The sequence below is a fragment of the Panulirus ornatus genome, chromosome 23 (assembly GCF_036320965.1).
Source record: "Panulirus ornatus isolate Po-2019 chromosome 23, ASM3632096v1, whole genome shotgun sequence".
NCBI lineage: Eukaryota > Metazoa > Arthropoda > Malacostraca > Decapoda > Palinuridae > Panulirus > Panulirus ornatus.
In genome coordinates, this window is record NC_092246.1 from 21,469,097 (window position 1) to 21,487,502 (window position 18,406).

An 18,406-nucleotide genomic window follows, 5' to 3' on the forward strand; every position below is an offset into this window, starting at 1 on the left:
GGATGAATGGAGTAAAAAGGTATAGAAAAAAAACAACTATGATGGAAAAAAGTTTGAGATGGGGGGCCTCCACGAGTGTATGACTCCCTCCGCACCGTACAAACAGATAAATACTAACACACTAACACAAGAGAAGGGTTACCCTGAGTGTAAGACTCCTTCCCCGCACCGTACAGGTAGTTAATGCAACCACATTATGAAGCAGTGTAGGGTCTAGACCATTACTTGTTACTCGTAAGATCAGTTGGCTGGTATCATTGAGGATCAGTGGGATGAATATTGGTATCGAAGAAACTACCTGGTGGCTTCAGAGGGAAGAAGTGATGCGGAACGATTCTTGTAAACTCTTGTGAGAAATTGAACTCTGACGTGGATGTGGGAACGAAATATTGGTTTGGGATGGTTATGTTGGGATGTATAGGCAGATGGACTGGTTGGATGGGGTGGATTGGTTGATGTACTGTCAGTAGGCACTGGACAGCATCATGTAGTGGAGGTTGGTGGAAAAAGGTTGGGGGGGGGGGGGGAGCATTCTTAAATGTACATACCGTATGATGGTAGGGAGTTGGGACAAGGAACCCTTTACAGGTGCCTCCTGGGAGTGAGATCAGGTTACCATTTATATCCTGTAGGGGCTGCTGCTCTTTCTGGTCGGGTATATGACTTTCCAAAAAGAAACAGAATATCTGGAGGTGTCTGAGGATAGTGCTTTGTGTGTGAAGTGTGAGAATTGCGGCAACTTACGAAGACGACTTTGACAAAAGGGCTCGGCCACTATATATATCCAGTGGTCGTACCGTCGTGCTCAAGGGGCTAGCACCTAAATTCCCTTATAAGTTAACGAAGTTTGTATGCGTATAACCGGTCGTGGCCATACCATCGATACTTCTGAGGACCAGATAGGTTAACCCGTTTCCTGCCAAACCTGACCAGGCCGCCTGAGAACAATCAGGTGTAGTGTAGCGTAGTAAAGCTTCAGTTCATGTGTGTTGTATATATATATATATATATATATATATATATATATATATATATATATATATATATATATATACACACACACACACACATGAACATATCCATACTTGCTTGCCTTAATCCATCCCTGTCGCCACCCCGTCCCACAGGAAATAGCATCACTAATCCCCAGCTTCAGCGAGGCAGCGCGAGGAAAGCAGACAAAATAGGCCACATTCGTTCACATTTATTCTCTTAACTGTCACGTGTAATGCACCGAAACCACAGCTCCCTATCCACTTCCAGGCCTCACAGACCTTTCCATGATCTACCCTAGACGTTTCACATGCTGTTGTTCGGTCCATGACAGCACTTCGACCTCGATATACCACATCGTTCCAATTCACTCTATCCCTTGGAGGGAACAAGGAGAATGGGGAGACCAAATTGGAGATGGAAGGTTGGAATGAAAAAGATTTTTGAGCGACCGGGGCCTGAACATGCAGGAGGGTGGAAGGCGTGCATGGGATAGTGAATTAGAACGGTATGGCTTGCTGAGGTCGACGTGCTGTCACTGATCTGAACCAGAGCATATGAAGGGTCAGTAGTAAACCGCAGAAAGGTCTGAGAGGCCTGGTTGTAGCTAAGACGCCATTGGTAAACAAGCATTACCGGATGGTAAAGCTTGTTTACCAGTGGCGTCTTAGCTACGTCTTTTCCTTGTCTATCACCATCCGTTTATTTATTAAGTAATTTACCCGAGTACCTTTCTAGAAGTTCCTGTAGCCCAAGTTTGCTCGACTTCCAGTTGCAGGGAAATCTAGATACCTTTAGACTGCTCTGCCTTTGATACATCCCCACCAAAGAACATTCGCTCGCGGTGTAACCTTGCGCAGATTAAGTTCAGGTACATCACCTTGATACACATGGCTTAAGTGATGGAGAAAGATAGGAGAAATAAGGTATTAGGTTTCCCCAACGATTAACCTGTAACGTGGACTGAGCGGTGGCCGACACGGGATCTGGTGATCGTGTTACAACCTGTATCTTCAGTTGTTGACCTCAGGTATGGCCTCATGGGTGTTCTTCCAGAGCTCTCGTAGTCTTTGTTGATATGGGAATCTCTCATCCCTCCAAAGAGTAAACCCTTCCTGTCATGATTCGCCTGTAACAGATGTGCGGCATGAATGTATGATTACTGTTTGGTTCGATGGTTCTAAACAGGTAAAGATCATTAAGCCAGAAAATATTCATATATGCTGCCTCTCGAAGCTAGTGAAAATTGAATGGAACCAGGAAGGCTTTCAGAGGATAGGTTATTAGTTCCCTCTTCTAGTGGTAAATTGAATAGTATTATATACGTGAAAATGAGAGTATTTCCCAGTTTTCAGTTGAAGTAATACCAGATACTGTATCAGGCATTAACGGTACATGTTAATAGATTTAAACAATTTTATTGTTTACTTTGTTTACCTGAACAAGTGATACATCATTCAGCTTCATGCTATTATTTACTTTCTCATCATTTATTCAAAAGAGTACTTGTGAGTACGTGCTCACTAGCCCTACCATTTCAGCCAGAGTTAGTGAGTAACATTCACAGCAGGAAAATCTAGGGTTACAAAGAACAAGTGTGAGTTACATGATGTCGTTTTTTGTGAGATGGGGAGATGGCATGTTTGTGAATTGACTGCCAGTATCCCATATCTGGCTAAGGGAGAAAGGAAAGAGAACTACTTAAGTGAAAGGAACAAAACATGACAAGCACTGAAGTGCTGGCTCATTGCAAATCAGCCATTAAGTCTCCCCATGTCCAGGCAGGTAGTACTTTCCTGTTCAGTAACTGTTCACCATCTTACCTCCGTATTAAGAGAGAAATTATGTACTGGGATGGGGTTCTTTTCATTTTCTCTATGTGTCCAGAGTTTTGGCCAAGCATACCTACAGAAGGGGCTTCCATTTTAAATCATGGTAGGTCAACTCATGGAGGTTATTCATAGCTGCATCTCATGTTACTCATGTTAAGGCAAAGAGCCCCTTATGAATGTTTCTTCATGTTCCTCCTTGAGCCTTTTCCTATATCCTTGAGTCAGTGAAGGGTAATTATTGAAAGACATTATACCAGCAGGGTGCCAAGGTAAGTTTACTGGAATGCCTGAGTAGTAGTCAGGTTTATAGAAATGTACTTTTCTTAGAAGCCTATTTATTTTTATTTATTGGACTTAAAGATTACAGAAGTTATTTTACCTTTAGCTGTTGATTTGTGTAAGGAAACTAATTTGGTAGAACACTGAACACATGTGTTGGTACTAAGGATTTCAGGACAGTCATATTGAGATCAGAGGGAGATTAGAGAATGATCCTCTCATTAACAGTGTATTATCAGGGGGATTAGAGGTTTGTAAGTACTTACTTTTGAAGCTTTCTGGAGTAAGAGTTATTGTTTATAGTGTAGGTATTCATGACTGTATCTGTAAATAGTACAGTATTGTATGCTCATGGACCCTCTTCTTCTTGTGATTAAAACACATAGGATATAGTTTGTTGATCATAAATTTTTTATCGTCTTCCAACAGGCAGCAGCCCAAGTCAGATTATACCTATAGTGAGTCGCTCACCTACCGTGATCGGGTAACCCCGGACCGGAAGATCGGGTCCCCTAACATGTCTCGTCGGGGTCTTAGGGTTGGAGACACAAATTATGTGCAGTCAACAGAGTTCTCTGCACCAGACTTGTCTTTTGACAGTAGCCACCTTAACCTTAGGACGAGAACCGTATTGAGGCCCATGGATGCTCTCTCAGGTGTGTTAGTACTGTCTAGTATTCCTTAGCATGTTTTTTTTATTATATGCTTTTCAGTAAATGTTTATGCTTTGTTTTGCTAATATATTTCCTTCATGCACTCTTCATATTGTTTGCATTACTTTTCAAGAAAAGATGTTAGTTTTATGTTTTCATTTTAATTTCATATTTTTTTAATTTGTAGTTTATAATGAGGAACACTAAGCATGAAACCTTTGTATATTTTTTTATCATATGTTAAATACAATAATTAATCTAGTCTCATGTTGGTAAAATATGTCACTTATATAAAGTGCTTTGTAATTGTTACAAATTTGGTAAAATATGTCACTTATATAAAGTGCTTTGTAATTGTTACAAATATACCAAAGATTCAAGCAGTTTTGTGAATTGAACATGATTACTAAACACAATACACTTGCAGCTGTCTCAGAACAGAGAGAGAGAGAGATTTAGCAGTATATTTCTCATATACTGCTCTTATTTTGCCCACAAACATTATGTTTAAGTAACTTAGTTTGGGGTAAGTGTGTTTCTCACATATTTTACATTTAAACAAGATAAGTTTAATGATATTAAAGAACATTGTGTAGAGACACACGAAGTAGTGCTTTTGGAGATATGAAGCATAAGCCAACTCATCCACAGAGGTTTTACTTTATGTTACAGATACCAGTGATGGAGAGGAGGTTCAAGAACAGATAGTGTTTCCTAGACGAACGAGATCAAGCAGAAGCAGGAGTATTGATGTCATGCCTAAGATCAATGGTTCTGCAGTGACTAGAACCATCACCACTACTTGTGAGTTGTCGTATGAAAAAAAATATGTAATTAGCTTTTTGTATCTGTACACTACATATTCTGCATATATGATATTGGACAGTTTTCTAGATCTTAAGAAATTATGATAATGTAGTTAAAGATTTTCTGCACATCAAAAATGTGTTTATATTTTTGCTTATTTTGCTCCAGCATTTACAACTACAAGAACCTTGCATCGTGGGCTAGATACAGAAAGTGATGTGGATGATGGGACTGAGTCCACAGTACCCATGCGTGCTACACCCTTGACAGCCAGAAGTGGCACTCCACTTGGTCGAGCTGGCACACCTGTCAACAGATCTCATATGAAGTCAACATTGTCTGTTGATACTTCTAGAGGGGGTTACACATTAGCCAAAGGAGCCATTGCTGAAGATGTGGAAGAAGAGGAAAATCCAAAAAGTAAGATATGTAGAATTGTAGTATGCTGCTTAGATATTTCCTTTCTTCCATACTTTCAAGCAACAAACTGAATTGACAAAGAAATTTGTGCATAGATTTAAGATGAATGGCAGGGTTGTGAATGCAGGGGATTGATTAAAGGACATAATTTTATGGAATAAATCTTTACCTTGTCATTTGAAGGTGAAAAAATACTGGTAGTTCACAGCATTTTGTTTGATAAAACTTCCATGCTGTAGATTTGCTGGAATCTTGTCATGGAATTTGTTAATTAAAGGCATCTGTAGTGTACTGTTATGACTATTACTTTGTTGAGTTACAGATTTGTTTAGAATTGTAAAAGATGTAAGAATGTTGCAGAGACCCATATTTCTTTGGAAATCCATTGTTTTTTGGGGTTTTTTTTCCAGTCCCTTTCCTACTCTGCAACACTTATGTATACATCAAAACCTCCCCACTGTTATGAAAAAGAAGAAATATAAATGTAGCATTTATGGATCTGGAGAAGGCATATGATAGAGTTGATAGAGATGCTCTGTGGAAGGTATTAAGAATATATGGTGTGGGAGGCAAGTTGTTAGAAGCAGTGAAAAGTTTTTATCGAGGATGTAAGGCATGTGTACGTGTAGGAAGAGAGGAAAGTGATTGGTTCTCAGTGAATATAGGTTTGCGGCAGGGGTGTGTGATGTCTCCATGGTTGTTTAATTTGTTTATGGATGGGGTTGTTAGGGAGGTGAATGCAAGAGTTTTGGAAAGAGGGGCAAGTATGAAGTCTGTTGTGGATGAGAGAGCTTGGGAAGTGAGTCAGTTGTTGTTCGCTGATGATACAGCGCTGGTGGCTGATTCATGTGAGAAACTGCAGAAGCTGGTGACTGAGTTTGGTAAAGTGTGTGAAAGGAGAAAGTTAAGAGTAAATGTGAATAAGAGCAAGGTTATTAGGTACAGTAGGGTTGAGGGTCAAGTCAATTGGGAGGTGAGTTTGAATGGAGAAAAACTGGAGGAAGTGAAGTGTTTTAGATATCTGGGAGTGGATCTGGCAGCGGATGGAACCATGGAAGCGGAAGTGGATCATAGGGTGGGGGAGGGGGCGAAAATTCTGGGAGCCTTGAAGAATGTGTGGAAGTCGAGAACATTATCTCGGAAAGCAAAAATGAGTATGTTTGAAGGAATAGTGGTTCCAACAATGTTGTATGGTTGCGAGGCGTGGGCTATGGATAGAGTTGTGCGCAGGAGGATGGATGTGCTGGAAATGAGATGTTTGAGGACAATGTGTGGTGTGAGGTGGTTTGATCGAGTAAGTAACATAAGGGTAAGAGAGATGTGTGGAAATAAAAAGAGCGTGGTTGAGAGAGCAGAAGAGGGTGTTTTGAAATGGTTTGGGCACATGGAGAGAATGAGTGAGGAAAGATTGACCAAGATGATATATGTGTCGGAGGTGGAGGGAACGAGGAGAAGAGGGAGACCAAATTGGAGATGGAAAGATGGAGTGAAAAAGATTTTGTGTGATTGGGGCCTGAACATGCAGGAGGGTGAAAGGAGGGCAAGGAATAGAGTGAATTGGAGTGATGTGGTATACCGGGGTTGACGTGCTGTCAGTGGATTAAAGCGGGGCATGTGAAGCGTCTGGGGTAAACCATGGAAAGCTGTGTAGGTATGTATATTTTGCGTGTGTGGACGTATGTATATACATGTGTATGGGGGGGTTGGGCCATTTCTTTCGTCTGTTTCCTTGCGCTACCTCGCAAACGCGGGAGACAGCGACAAAGCAAAAAAAAAAAAAATAAATAAATAAATAAATAAAAAAAGACTTTAAGGACACTGGGAAAAATAAGTGAAATTAACCCCAGATTTTTGAGAATAATAGTTGGGAATGCTTTGTAAAGGCAGCATTCATTTTCTGAAATCGTTTATTAGTGAAAGCAGCCATAGTGGGTCTGTGTATAGTGTTAGAAATGTATATATACATATGGTTGGTAGCTCAAAATGAGAATATTTGTGAAACAATTAAGACAAAGAAGTTTTCTTCAATTTCAACTTGGTGAATCCAGCTACCAAATAGACTGCATTGTCACTTGTCTGTTTCATACTATTAATGTAGATATTTGTATTTGCATTCATTAGATTCATTAGTAGTAGCTGATCATAATAGAATATTCCATAGCCATGCTTTATTTCCTTATTTAAGTATAGGTTTTACCATACCTTTCAACATTCACACATGTAGTTATTCCATGCATTTCTGGTTATGTGGCATGACATTCAAGTTCGACTTTTCAGGTACAGTTGTATCATGGACCAAGAAGACTTGGCAGAACATTACTCGAATTACAACTTTGATTACCACATCCTTTGTTATGATGGCTGCCAGAGCAGTAACTTCTACCGCTTCTGATTCATCTGATGTGTCTTCGACATCAGAAAAGACTGCAAGATATTCCATTCTATCGACCATTAACACCACCAGACGGAAAATGACAACAGTAACTACAGAATTCTTCGAGTCAATAAAGGATCGTGTGAAGAAGAATCCAATCCTCCTTTGGATACCACTTCTTTTCATTTTGCTGCTATTGGCCCTTGTTGGTAAGTATTTGTGAATTTCCTGAAGTTATTTGGTAGTCAAGATCTTAGATTTTTAACATCTGCATGAATTTTGTGTGTGCATGTGTTTTGGTTCAGGTGTGGCTCTCTTTAGGAATATATAAATTGGCTTTGGTTGTTAAAGATTGAAATTAGAATGAACTGTGCTTAGGGAAGAGTCTACTTGTGCTGCCTTGCTTTGGATGTGGTAAATGGTACATCAGATTTAGGATTTTTTTCTGTGCATTTCATGTATGTCATTTTAAATTCTCAGGCAATATCTGCGGAATCTTTCCCAAACATATTGGCTCCACGCTGGTTACCTCATCACTTTGTGTAATGGTTACCTCACCACTTTCACTTGTCAGAGACCTAACAGCAGCAATTAGAACATTGGACATGAGAGTTTGGCTATCATGTAAATTACCATCTTCCTGTTTTCCTGACAAGTTATTTGAAAAGTATTTTCAGTGTTAATGTAAGCAAATCAGGCCATGTTTTAGTTTTTAACTAGCATTCCCATGTTAACATGGGAAACAGCTAACTAGTATGGAAATAAAATGGGTTAGACAGAGTCCACCACATTAAACATTTGTTTAGACCTCAGATTAACATTCCATATCCTTGACATTAAACTCATTATTAAGGACCTAACAGCAACCTTCGGAAAATTATATATGATGGCTTAGTACTTGAATGTTCTTGGAATTGATTTTTGATAAAGATGAGTTTCATTGCATCATTATTCAAGGTGTGAACCCAGATGGAATATTTTTTCTCTCAGGAAAGTGTCAGAATTATGAAATTATAAGAAAATATAAATTAAATACTGTATTTTTTTTATTTATTTATTTTTTTTTTTTTTCTTTTTTAACCAGACAAACTCTGACTCATTTCAGATTTTTGGAACTTTATTTTTAAGATCACAAAATAATGCTCACTAGATATAGAGACTCTGTTGCTATGGCCACCCCGTAGCGGCAATTCCAGGTGGGAGCTGGCGTCAGAGATATAGATAAATAGAACACAAATTGATATGCCCTTGGTTGCCCACATTTATTTTCGTATGTATCTCACTATCCCCACCGGCTCTCCCTTTGGGTGGGTCAGATACACACAGCCTCATAAATCACTAATGCACACCCATGGATCATGGCTAGTATAATGCGATTTCCACACTCAAAGTTTTTTCTTACTTTGAACATTAAGTTGAATAAATGAGGGAGAATGTTTCCATTCACACTACCTCTTTACACAAAAATGCTTACAATGGATCTGACCTCCAATTATTCTTCTTAGAGCTTGATTTGGAATCCCTTACCCCAAATCAATTCTGGCACTGCATCAATCCATCTTTTCCATGGTCTACCTCTCTTGTACCTTAAACTGAATACAGGAACGCTTTACCTGATGGATAATGTACTTGCATTGATTACGGGCAGTGATAAATGATGAGTGGGAGTTGGAGGTAGGGGAGCTTTTCTGAGACTGATATGCCTAATCCCTTGCCTGAATGGCCTCTGAACAGTAACAACTGAATTATTGTTGGAAGAAGAGGTTTTCTTTGAGGAAGAGGCAATAAAGTCTTCTGCCCTTGCTATGATAACCTATGCTAAGCATTTGGCAGAGACAGAAGCATCTCCTCATAAGAGACAGTAATTTACCAAAGGAAAGTCAGAAAAGACTTTTCATAAGTTATTCCTGTCAGCTTAGTTAAGGTGTAAGTATATATGTTTAGAATGAGCTGTTTAATGTTTAAGGGGGAGATGCCATTAAAACAGATATATTTATGAGGATGTTGTCAGGTAAACCAGTTGGGCAAGATTGAAAACAGATCCAGAATGATATGATAGTGGGCACATCAGTCAAGAATATGGATAGGGTGGGAGATTTGCCTTAAGTCATCTATTTTCTCAAATTTTCTGAATATGTGAATAAGTATTAACTCATGCATTAGGTAAGGACCTGCTGAATAGAATTTTGTTGGAAATGTGGACAGTAAATGCAATATATGTTATCATTCATACATTACATTGTCTTGTGTTTTGAATGGAAGTCGAATGTAAGAGTTCATATGGTGCATTGCGTTTCCAACTCTGACATCAGTTTTTCCATCAGTCTTTTTTTATGCACACAGTTTTTCCTGACTGTGTGTACATAAATGTGCTTAAGATTTTTTTGTTTTTTCTTTAGATAAGGAAATTGTAAGGGCATCATTTGATATATTATTAGGGGCCATTGGTCATTAACCTTGTATCTATATTAAAAACCATTGAACTGATTTGCAAAATTTTTCAGTTGTGCAACATAGTGTGGCAGTAGTTTTCAATTGTCCACTGTCTAAGAAATTGCAGAATATTCGGTTGCATGCAGTTCTTGTTTTATGAATCAGTGCTTGCCATAATGTTTCTCCTATGATGATTAATTTTCATATATATGATTCAGTCTTGGTTCATTTTTAGCCTTTGATTGTTAATTTTGTCCATTGCTATTCAGTCACAATTTTATCTTTAGAAGTTCCCAAGTTTTTAGTTGCTTTTGATCCATAGTCTGCAGTAGTGCAACAACTCTTCTGTGCATTTTTTTTTTTTATCTATATTGCATACATACCACATCATTTCTAGTATGTGTTTAATGACCAAGATGATGTGTCATTCTTATGGTAAATGTTTTATTAGCACATCTGGATTAATTTTCAACATTATACATACATACATAATTGCTGTTTCCAGCATCAGTGAGGTAGTGCCAGGAAACAGATGAAGAATAGCCCATCCACTCATATACACGTATATATACATCAGTGCCCACATATGCACATATACATACATACACATATCAACATATGCATACACATGTACATATTCATACTTGGCTGCCTTCATATATTCTTGTTGCTACCCTGACCCACTGGAAAACAGCATTACTACCCCCTGCTTGAGCGAGGTAGTGCCAGGAAAACAGACAAAAAAGGCCACATTGTTCACACTCAGTCTCTAGCTGTCATGTGTAATGCACCGAAACCACAGCTCCCTCTCCACATCCAGGCCCCACAGACGTTTCCATGGTTTACCCCAGATGCTTTACATACCCTGTTTCAGTCCATTGACAGCATAATATATATTCAAAAAGAATTGTTAAGGGTAAGAGGCAGTTCCTAATAGATGTTGAAGAAGTTATTATTGTTGATGAGTGTTGGTGTTACGTGATGGATTTTGAGGAAGGTGTTATTGTTGATGAACATTGGTGGTATGAGTGTATGTGTAAGGGTAAAGGTGTAAGTGTGTAGATTAATCTCACTTATGCACATTACTTCGCCAAGTGTGTAGGGGAAATTAAGAAACATTTGCAGTAATGTGAAAGCTATTATTCATTTTTTCACAAAGTACAAATGAGGATCTGTGTAGTTGACCTAAAAAGCTGTATGCAGTCATCCAGGCAATGTATATAGATTAATTTGAAAATAAACATTTAGTTGTGATACTCATATAAGTAACTTGTTGACAGTCAGATTTGTAACTTATTGTTTTCAGGTTACTACAACCCACAGGCCCAACACAACCAAAATTTGTCAGCTAATGTTTCAGAAGTTGGCAACAGATCCGTGTTTCCTTAAGAACTTTCGCTTTTTAACAAAAAAAATCTATTTTTGTCTGTTCGTATTGTGCTCTATCTGCTTGTAAAGTCTAAAAGGTCAATTGATCCCTTTTCTCAGTTGTAAGATTTTTTTCTGTGCAAAATATTTGATAATGTCTAATACTGTAAGTGCTTGATAGAGTTGGGAATGGACTTATTCTTTCTTGTTTGTCTTTTGCATGCATTGGTTGTTAGCAGTAATTTGATATTCAAAGCTACTACATACAAAAAAAAAAAGTACACTACAAACAAAAAAGTAGACAAGTTATTTGTAGATGCATGAGCTAGACACTGCATGATGAAATACTCTAGCCAGTTCGTAGATTACTAATTTTTAGGTTAGGGACTTTTGGAATACTGAAAATCTGTTCTTGAATGTACTTTTCATATTAAAAAATTGAGAAAATTATTTGTGAATCTATCCAAGGATTAACATAACCCTCTGTAATTTTAATAGGCATTCACTGATAACATGATATGTTTACTGTTTAGAATTGGGTTTTGTAGTGACAAGAAATCAACAGTTGTTGTAACCAAAAACTTGATATTTTTTACATAGTGATTTTTATAGTAGGCATGAGGACTCAATAAACACCAGATTTTAAGATGTTTTAAAATTTTTCTTATTTTAAAAGAAAACTGAGTCTCTGTTCAGTGTGTCTGTTTATATATGAAGAAAAATCTTGATTCATGTTATCAGAAGAATGACAAGCTAATTCAGATTTTCTTTACTAACAGCTTACTGGTGGCTGTTGCAGTCTCGTGCCAAGACAGATGATACTACTGACCCCACAGAAACTGATGGAGCTTCTTTCTTGCCTTTTATTTTGACCTCTGCATCTGACCTGACCCACTGGGTGATCCATAGCATCTCCTTTGGCATCATTTTTATCTGGGAATCTATGCTAGGCATGGGCTCATGGTTTGCATCTGCTTGCTCCTCAGGTCTTACCTCTGTGTGGGTTACACTTCTAGGCATGTTTTCATGGCTTGGGTCCGTGGTAGACAGTTGCTTAGCATACATGTTGAAGTATATTTACCTGATGTTGGAATACTTACAATACCTTGCTTTGGCAATCTTGAATTTCATCTCTGTATCTGTCTCTTATATATCTGGCATCATCCTACCCATTATTGCCAACAATGAAACGACAGAAGAAACACAAACTGTGAATGCTGAAACTCAGTCTTGGAGTGTTATCACGTGGGTTTCAAGCTTTTCTCCAAGGGAATGGATATCACAAGGATATGAGAGCCTTGAAGAAATTATTCAAGCTTCTGGAAACTGGCTGAGGAGTAGCTGGCTGTGGCTTGTGTTGAATGTAACAGAAGCCCTTTCAACCACTGCGACATTCATCCTTTGGCTTATAAGCTCTCTTTGGTCTCTAGGGTGGCAACTGGTGTCTGGACTATGGACTTTACTGACTTATATAATTATCAGCATTATTGGTGTCTTAACATCTGCTGCAACTACAGTGTCATCTCTGGCAATTGAAACATCGTCTGCAGTTGCCAGTAATGTTAAACTGGTGGGTAAAATTTACATCTTTTTATAAATAAGATTTAACCATAACTACAAACTTTCTTCATCTTTATCTGAGCTTTATATACTATGCAATATTTATGACATTTATCAGATAGCAATGATAGACAAAATGACATGTCTCTTGTATTCATTTTTCTTGGCACTAATGCATACTAAGATTTACTCATAATGGGTATATGTTACAGTTTGTGATACCACTCATTCAGTCCTCTGAAACTACAAGCAAGGAAACCAGCAAAATGGTAGTGTCTCCTCAAAAATCAAAAGACATATTAGATAATGAAATTGTTGGTATCAAGAGTGCATCAGTTGAAGAAGTTGTTAATAAAGTACTGAGCAGTGTTGAATTGAAGACCCTTATTGCAGCAATAGCTTCTGAAAGTTTTACTGAGAAGCAATTAACAATTGAAGGTGTTTCAGGTCTTGTAAAGTGAGTATTTTCATTCAGTCAATCTCATTAAAATTAGCAGAGTAAGTACAAGTCTATAAATATGGATACATTTGATTGCAGGACTTTCAATACTGCATTGAATTTCAGTTAGCATTGTTGTATTTTTATTATTATATGCATCTATTCCTCTTTTTCTCTCTCCAAGAGACTGAGAAGACATAATGTATTTTTCATATTTTTTGGCCATTTCCCTTGTTAGCAAGGTAGCTCCTGGAACAGACAAAGAAAGGCCGCATTCACTCACATCTCTTCTCTAGCTGTCGTGTTATGCACTGAAACCACAGCCTTGTATCCACAACCAGGCCCCAAAGTTCTTTCCATGGTTTCCACCCCAGCTGCTTCACATACCCTGGTTCAGTCCATTGACAGCATGTCACCTCCTGTTTACTACATCGTACCAGTTCACTCTGCCCCTTGCATGTACAGAATGTATTCCCATAGTAATACTTGGAAGTACTCATTGATGCATAATTGCATAATGATGGGATAGTGGAATAAAGGATAATCTTTTTGATTATGATGTTCAGAGATGTAAATTATAGTGCTGATGATATCTAAACAGTGAAATAATGAACAAGCTTCAGTTCTTGATTGCTGAGAGGTAAAGTATTTGGTTAGATAAGTAATTAGTCACATTAAAATACCTCTTCTCCTTTCTTCCTCTCTGCTAGTGTACTACTTACATAGTTACTTTTGGGAGGATAATAAATAAAACAGCATAATCTGTGAACAAAGTCTGTTTCATTCAGTGATGTGTGAGTACATAATAATGAGATAATTAGATAGAGGAGTAGGAATGATTTCTATCATGATATTCAAAGAGGTAAATAATTGTATAGATAATATCAAAATTATGAAAAAATTAACAAGCATTAGTTCTGGATTACTACGAGAGGTCAGAGTTCAAAAGATTATTCTGAAAGGGAAAGGTACAGCGAGTTAGATAATGATGAGTATTTAGTTACATGATAATACCTTTTCTCTGTTCTCTACCTCTGTCTCACCCAGAGTCTGATACACACATTTATTTTTGACAGGCTGATCAATAAAAGACTAATACATGAGCTTAACTTATTTCTGTAGTAATACTGGGAGGTAAATGATATGTAATATAAATGAGATGGATTTTATTAGGGCATTCAGTTGCATATACTCTCTCAGAGAAAAGACGAGTTTTCAATTTAATTTTTCCGTATTTTTTCTACAGGCGTGTGGTGGAAGGCGAATTGGGCGTAATTACGGCAGAGACAGCAGCTGTAAAGGAAGAAATACAAATCCAGACAGTCACCACAGCTGAGACCAGAAATCATGTATTATCGCTGAAGGAGCAGCAAGAACACCTCCTCAGACAAGTGGAATTGGTAGGTGTTTTATTGAAGTAACAAAGAAAAAGAATGTGACTCATTGATCTGACTAATTAAATTAACCTTGGTCAAATGTGCATTATGATGGAAATAGCAAGTTTGAATTGTAAGTGTTGAAGGATGAAAAACCATTTCTGAACTGTAGGCAGAGCCTGAGAAGCATCCATTTATTTTCCTTTGAAATCTTTTTTCTTGATTCATGAGTCACATTGCCTGGGGAACAGATGGCTTTGGTCACATTATAGATCACAGTATAGATTGGGGTGAATGGACGTTTGGCACTTTCTCACCTTCGTACTGTTATATCTCATTCTTTGGTAGGTTTGTGTATTGTTGCTGAATCCTGGGAATGAGCATCTGCCAACTTCGTTTTATTATGGTAGAAAGGGATGAATCCATGTGGATGTAACTTATTTGGTTGGGTTGATTTGTCATTTAACCTCCCTTCCCATAGAAAAAATTTACTCTTATGTTCACAGAGCTTTGCATATGATGGAAAAATATCTTCGTCCATGAAAACTAACATTTTTAAGAGATGGGCCATCAGAGAGCAGTATTACCTTAAATGGGGAAGAAGTTGTGTTTACACATATGGCATTTTAGAGTAATGATTAGTAAGGATGTTGGTTGGAGAGTTAAAGTTGAGGATAGATTTTTTGTGAGGGGTAGAATTTTGAGCTTGCCTTGGTGAATGGAAAGAATTTAAGTGGAGATTGAGAGAATACTTCCCTCACCTCTAAATTAAGGATGTGAAAACTCATTTTTATGAATCAAGATCAGTAAAAAGTGGTTGGAATGAGTAGCATAGATATGTAACTACATGTAGCTTAATGCTTTCTGTTCTGCAGAGATAACTTTTGTATTTGATGAGCTGAATAAAGTACTTGGAGAACATAATTACTGTAAATTACAAGAGATATTTCCATGAAATGAATGCCTTTGATTTGCTCTTTCAGTTAGAAGCAGGTTTGGTAAAAAAGGAAGGATTGGTTGAAGTGGATCAAGAGCAGTTAGAGGCCCACCGACAAGTATATGAAGAGCAGCTGGTTAACCTCCGAAAGCAGATTGAACATCTTAGTATCCAACTTAATGAGTTACAGGTACTTTGTTTTCTTGTTCTTTTTATTCACTTATATGATTTTTCTAATGCTTTGTGTACTTCCTACAGCAATGATTAGGTAATCATTCTTTATGATAAGCTTGTATATGCTTAAGGATGGCCTACCCCAATAATTATTCTTAAAAAATCAGCCTTGAAAAGTTGTGAATAACTGTAGACAGTGATGTGTATGTGAAATGGGTTTTGCGTAAAGACAAAGGCAAAGATATTACCTCCAGTGTGCTCATGGCCATTAGTTGAAATAGTGGCTTGGAAAATAAAGAGGTGTTTCTAAAGATTTGGTTAAGGTTTATATTGTACTTCAATGAGTGTAGTGAAAATTAAGCATAGAGAATGTTGTTTAACTGGGTTTAGTGGCTTTATGCAAGAGTGCTGGAGGTATACATACTTGAATATCGCAATAAAAATTTTGCTGTACATTATCAATTCCCAGAGACCCAGGTTTCATTTTAGGATTTGATATGCTCATTATTTATGTAAGTGGCTTTATAGTTGATTGTAGAATTTTGCATTCAGCTAATTCTTCTTACGTGGAAAGATATAATCTTTATTTGCTGAGGCAGATTTGAAATTGATCAAAGTATATTGTTGTAAAATTTCACATTAAGGTAATTGTGTGCTTTATGGAAGATGCATTCTTAAAGTATATGGACCAGTATGTAATACTGCAACTTTTCATCTAGAATATTGTCTGGGTTATGGGTTTTATAGATTGTTTAGAATTGTATTGGTCTCATAAAAATAGGTAGAGAAATAAGCAGGCAGACAAATTTAGAAAACAGTTTTCACTCATTTACCTTTTGTTACATTGTTACCACACTTCTTACTGAAGTATAATACTCATATTCTTGGGATTTGGAAGAATTTATTGATTCCTTGGTAACAGCTATATTTTATGGGGATGTTGTCCTTGTTCTTAAAACAGATAATTATAGAACTTCCTGTTTGAACAGAATGACCATGCCAGCCTTGCCACAGAAGTGAAAAGCTGCTGCAGGAACACTAGTGTTACCCTAGCTGATGTTGAGAGACATGTGATAATGCTCTTAGGAGACGTACTGGGTTTACCTGGATCACCCACTAGCCAGGATGCAGGAAGAGATGCTGGAGTTCATATGTCTTTGAGTGCTAATGATGTAAAGGCATGGCTAAAGAGTTACTTTGTAGCCAAAGAGGAACTGGAAACAAGGCTCAACAGTTTAATGGCAACAATGCAAGCAAAGAATGTTGTAGGTAAGTGAGGATATATATCCAGAGAGAAGCTCCAGATGCTAGTGATAGAGTTTGGGAGAGAGTGTGTGAAAAGTGAAAGTCGAGAGTCAGTGAAAACAAAAATAAGGTATTGAGATGCAGCAGCAGAAGGAAAAAGAAGGTATTAAGTTTGAATTGGGGGACCCTAGAGAAGTGTAGTGCTTTACATTACATTCTGGGAATGGATGTGGCAGCAGATGGAACCATAGGGGCTGATAGTCCTGACACTATTGTATGGATGTGAATCTTAAGCCTTTAATGCAGAAAAATAGAAGAGAGTGGACTTGTTGGAAATTAAATACCTAAGGACAGTATGTGGTGTCAGGTGTTAGATCAAAGAAGGGATGACTTTGTCAGAGAGCAGTTTGATAATAAGCAGTCTGATTGAGAGAACTGACCAAGATGTGCCAAAAGGGTTCGGATATATGGAGAGCAAGTAAAGAAAGACTGGCTAATATATACATTGACTAAGATGATATTCATGTCAGAAGTGGAGGGAGGAAGTGGGAGGGGGAGACCAAGAATGAGTTACAAGTTGGGATTGATGGATGCTTTGCAATACTGGAGGCCTGAACATTCAGAAGGATGAGAGATATGCCTGAGAGAAATGGAGTGCTTGAAGTGCCAGGGAATCAACATAACATGGAATGGCACTTTGGATGCCAAAGTAAGTCATAGGGTGGGAGAGGGTACAAAGGTTCTGGTGTGTGGAAGGAGAGGTCAGTGTCTATCAAGGCATAGATGGGCATGTTTAAAAGTATAGTTGTCCCGACATTGCAGTATGGACATGAATCTTGAGCTTTAAACTCAAAAAGGAGGGTGGACATTTTGGGAATGAAATGTCTAAAGGTGATATTTGGCATAAGGAGATTTATCATGTAAGGAGTGACAAATAGATAATTACACATTCTTAACATACATTAGTGTGATAAACAACAGTTTACTCTTCTATATTCGTACAGAACTCTCTAATCATTCATAATAGCTAAGCTTCATAAATACATAATTTGCAGTGGAATTTATTAAAAAAGGGGGTGACTGTATTATTGACTGGTTGGTAAGGATATTTAATGTATGTATGACTCATGGTGAGGTGCCTGAGTATTGGCGGAATGTGTGCATAGTGCCATTGTACAAAGGCAAAGGGGATAAGAGTGAGTGCTCAAATTACAGAGGTATAAGTTTGTTGAGTATTCCTGGTAAATTATATGGGAGGGTATTGATTGAGAGGGTGAAGGCATGTACAAAGCATCAGATTGGGGAAGAGCAGTGTGGTTTCAGAAGTGGTAGAGGATGTGTGGATCAGGTGTTTGCTTTGAAGAATGTATGTGAGAAATACTTAGAAAAGCAAATGGATTTGTATGTAGCATTTATGGATCTGGAGAAGGCATATGATAGAGTTGATAGAGATGCTCTGTGGAAGGTATTAAGAATATATGGTGTGGGAGGCAAGTTGTTAGAAGCAGTGAAAAGT

General features: G+C 37.8%; 1 protein-coding gene across 12 annotated transcripts in view; it reads left to right on the forward strand.

Annotated features, from left to right (window-relative positions):
- Positions 1-18,406, forward strand: part of LOC139756880 (uncharacterized) — a 127,304-nt gene that overhangs the window by 102,797 nt on the left and 6,101 nt on the right. For all 12 annotated transcript variants that reach the window (XM_071676741.1, XM_071676743.1, XM_071676744.1 and 9 more), the window contains 9 exons: positions 3,534-3,760; positions 4,430-4,561; positions 4,733-4,984; positions 7,262-7,567; positions 11,939-12,729; positions 12,932-13,176; positions 14,405-14,558; positions 15,518-15,661; positions 16,635-16,914. In XM_071676741.1, the coding sequence (XP_071532842.1) occupies positions 3,534-3,760; positions 4,430-4,561; positions 4,733-4,984; positions 7,262-7,567; positions 11,939-12,729; positions 12,932-13,176; positions 14,405-14,558; positions 15,518-15,661; positions 16,635-16,914 (2,531 nt within the window). The remainder of the gene's footprint in view (positions 1-3,533; positions 3,761-4,429; positions 4,562-4,732; positions 4,985-7,261; positions 7,568-11,938; positions 12,730-12,931; positions 13,177-14,404; positions 14,559-15,517; positions 15,662-16,634; positions 16,915-18,406) is intronic.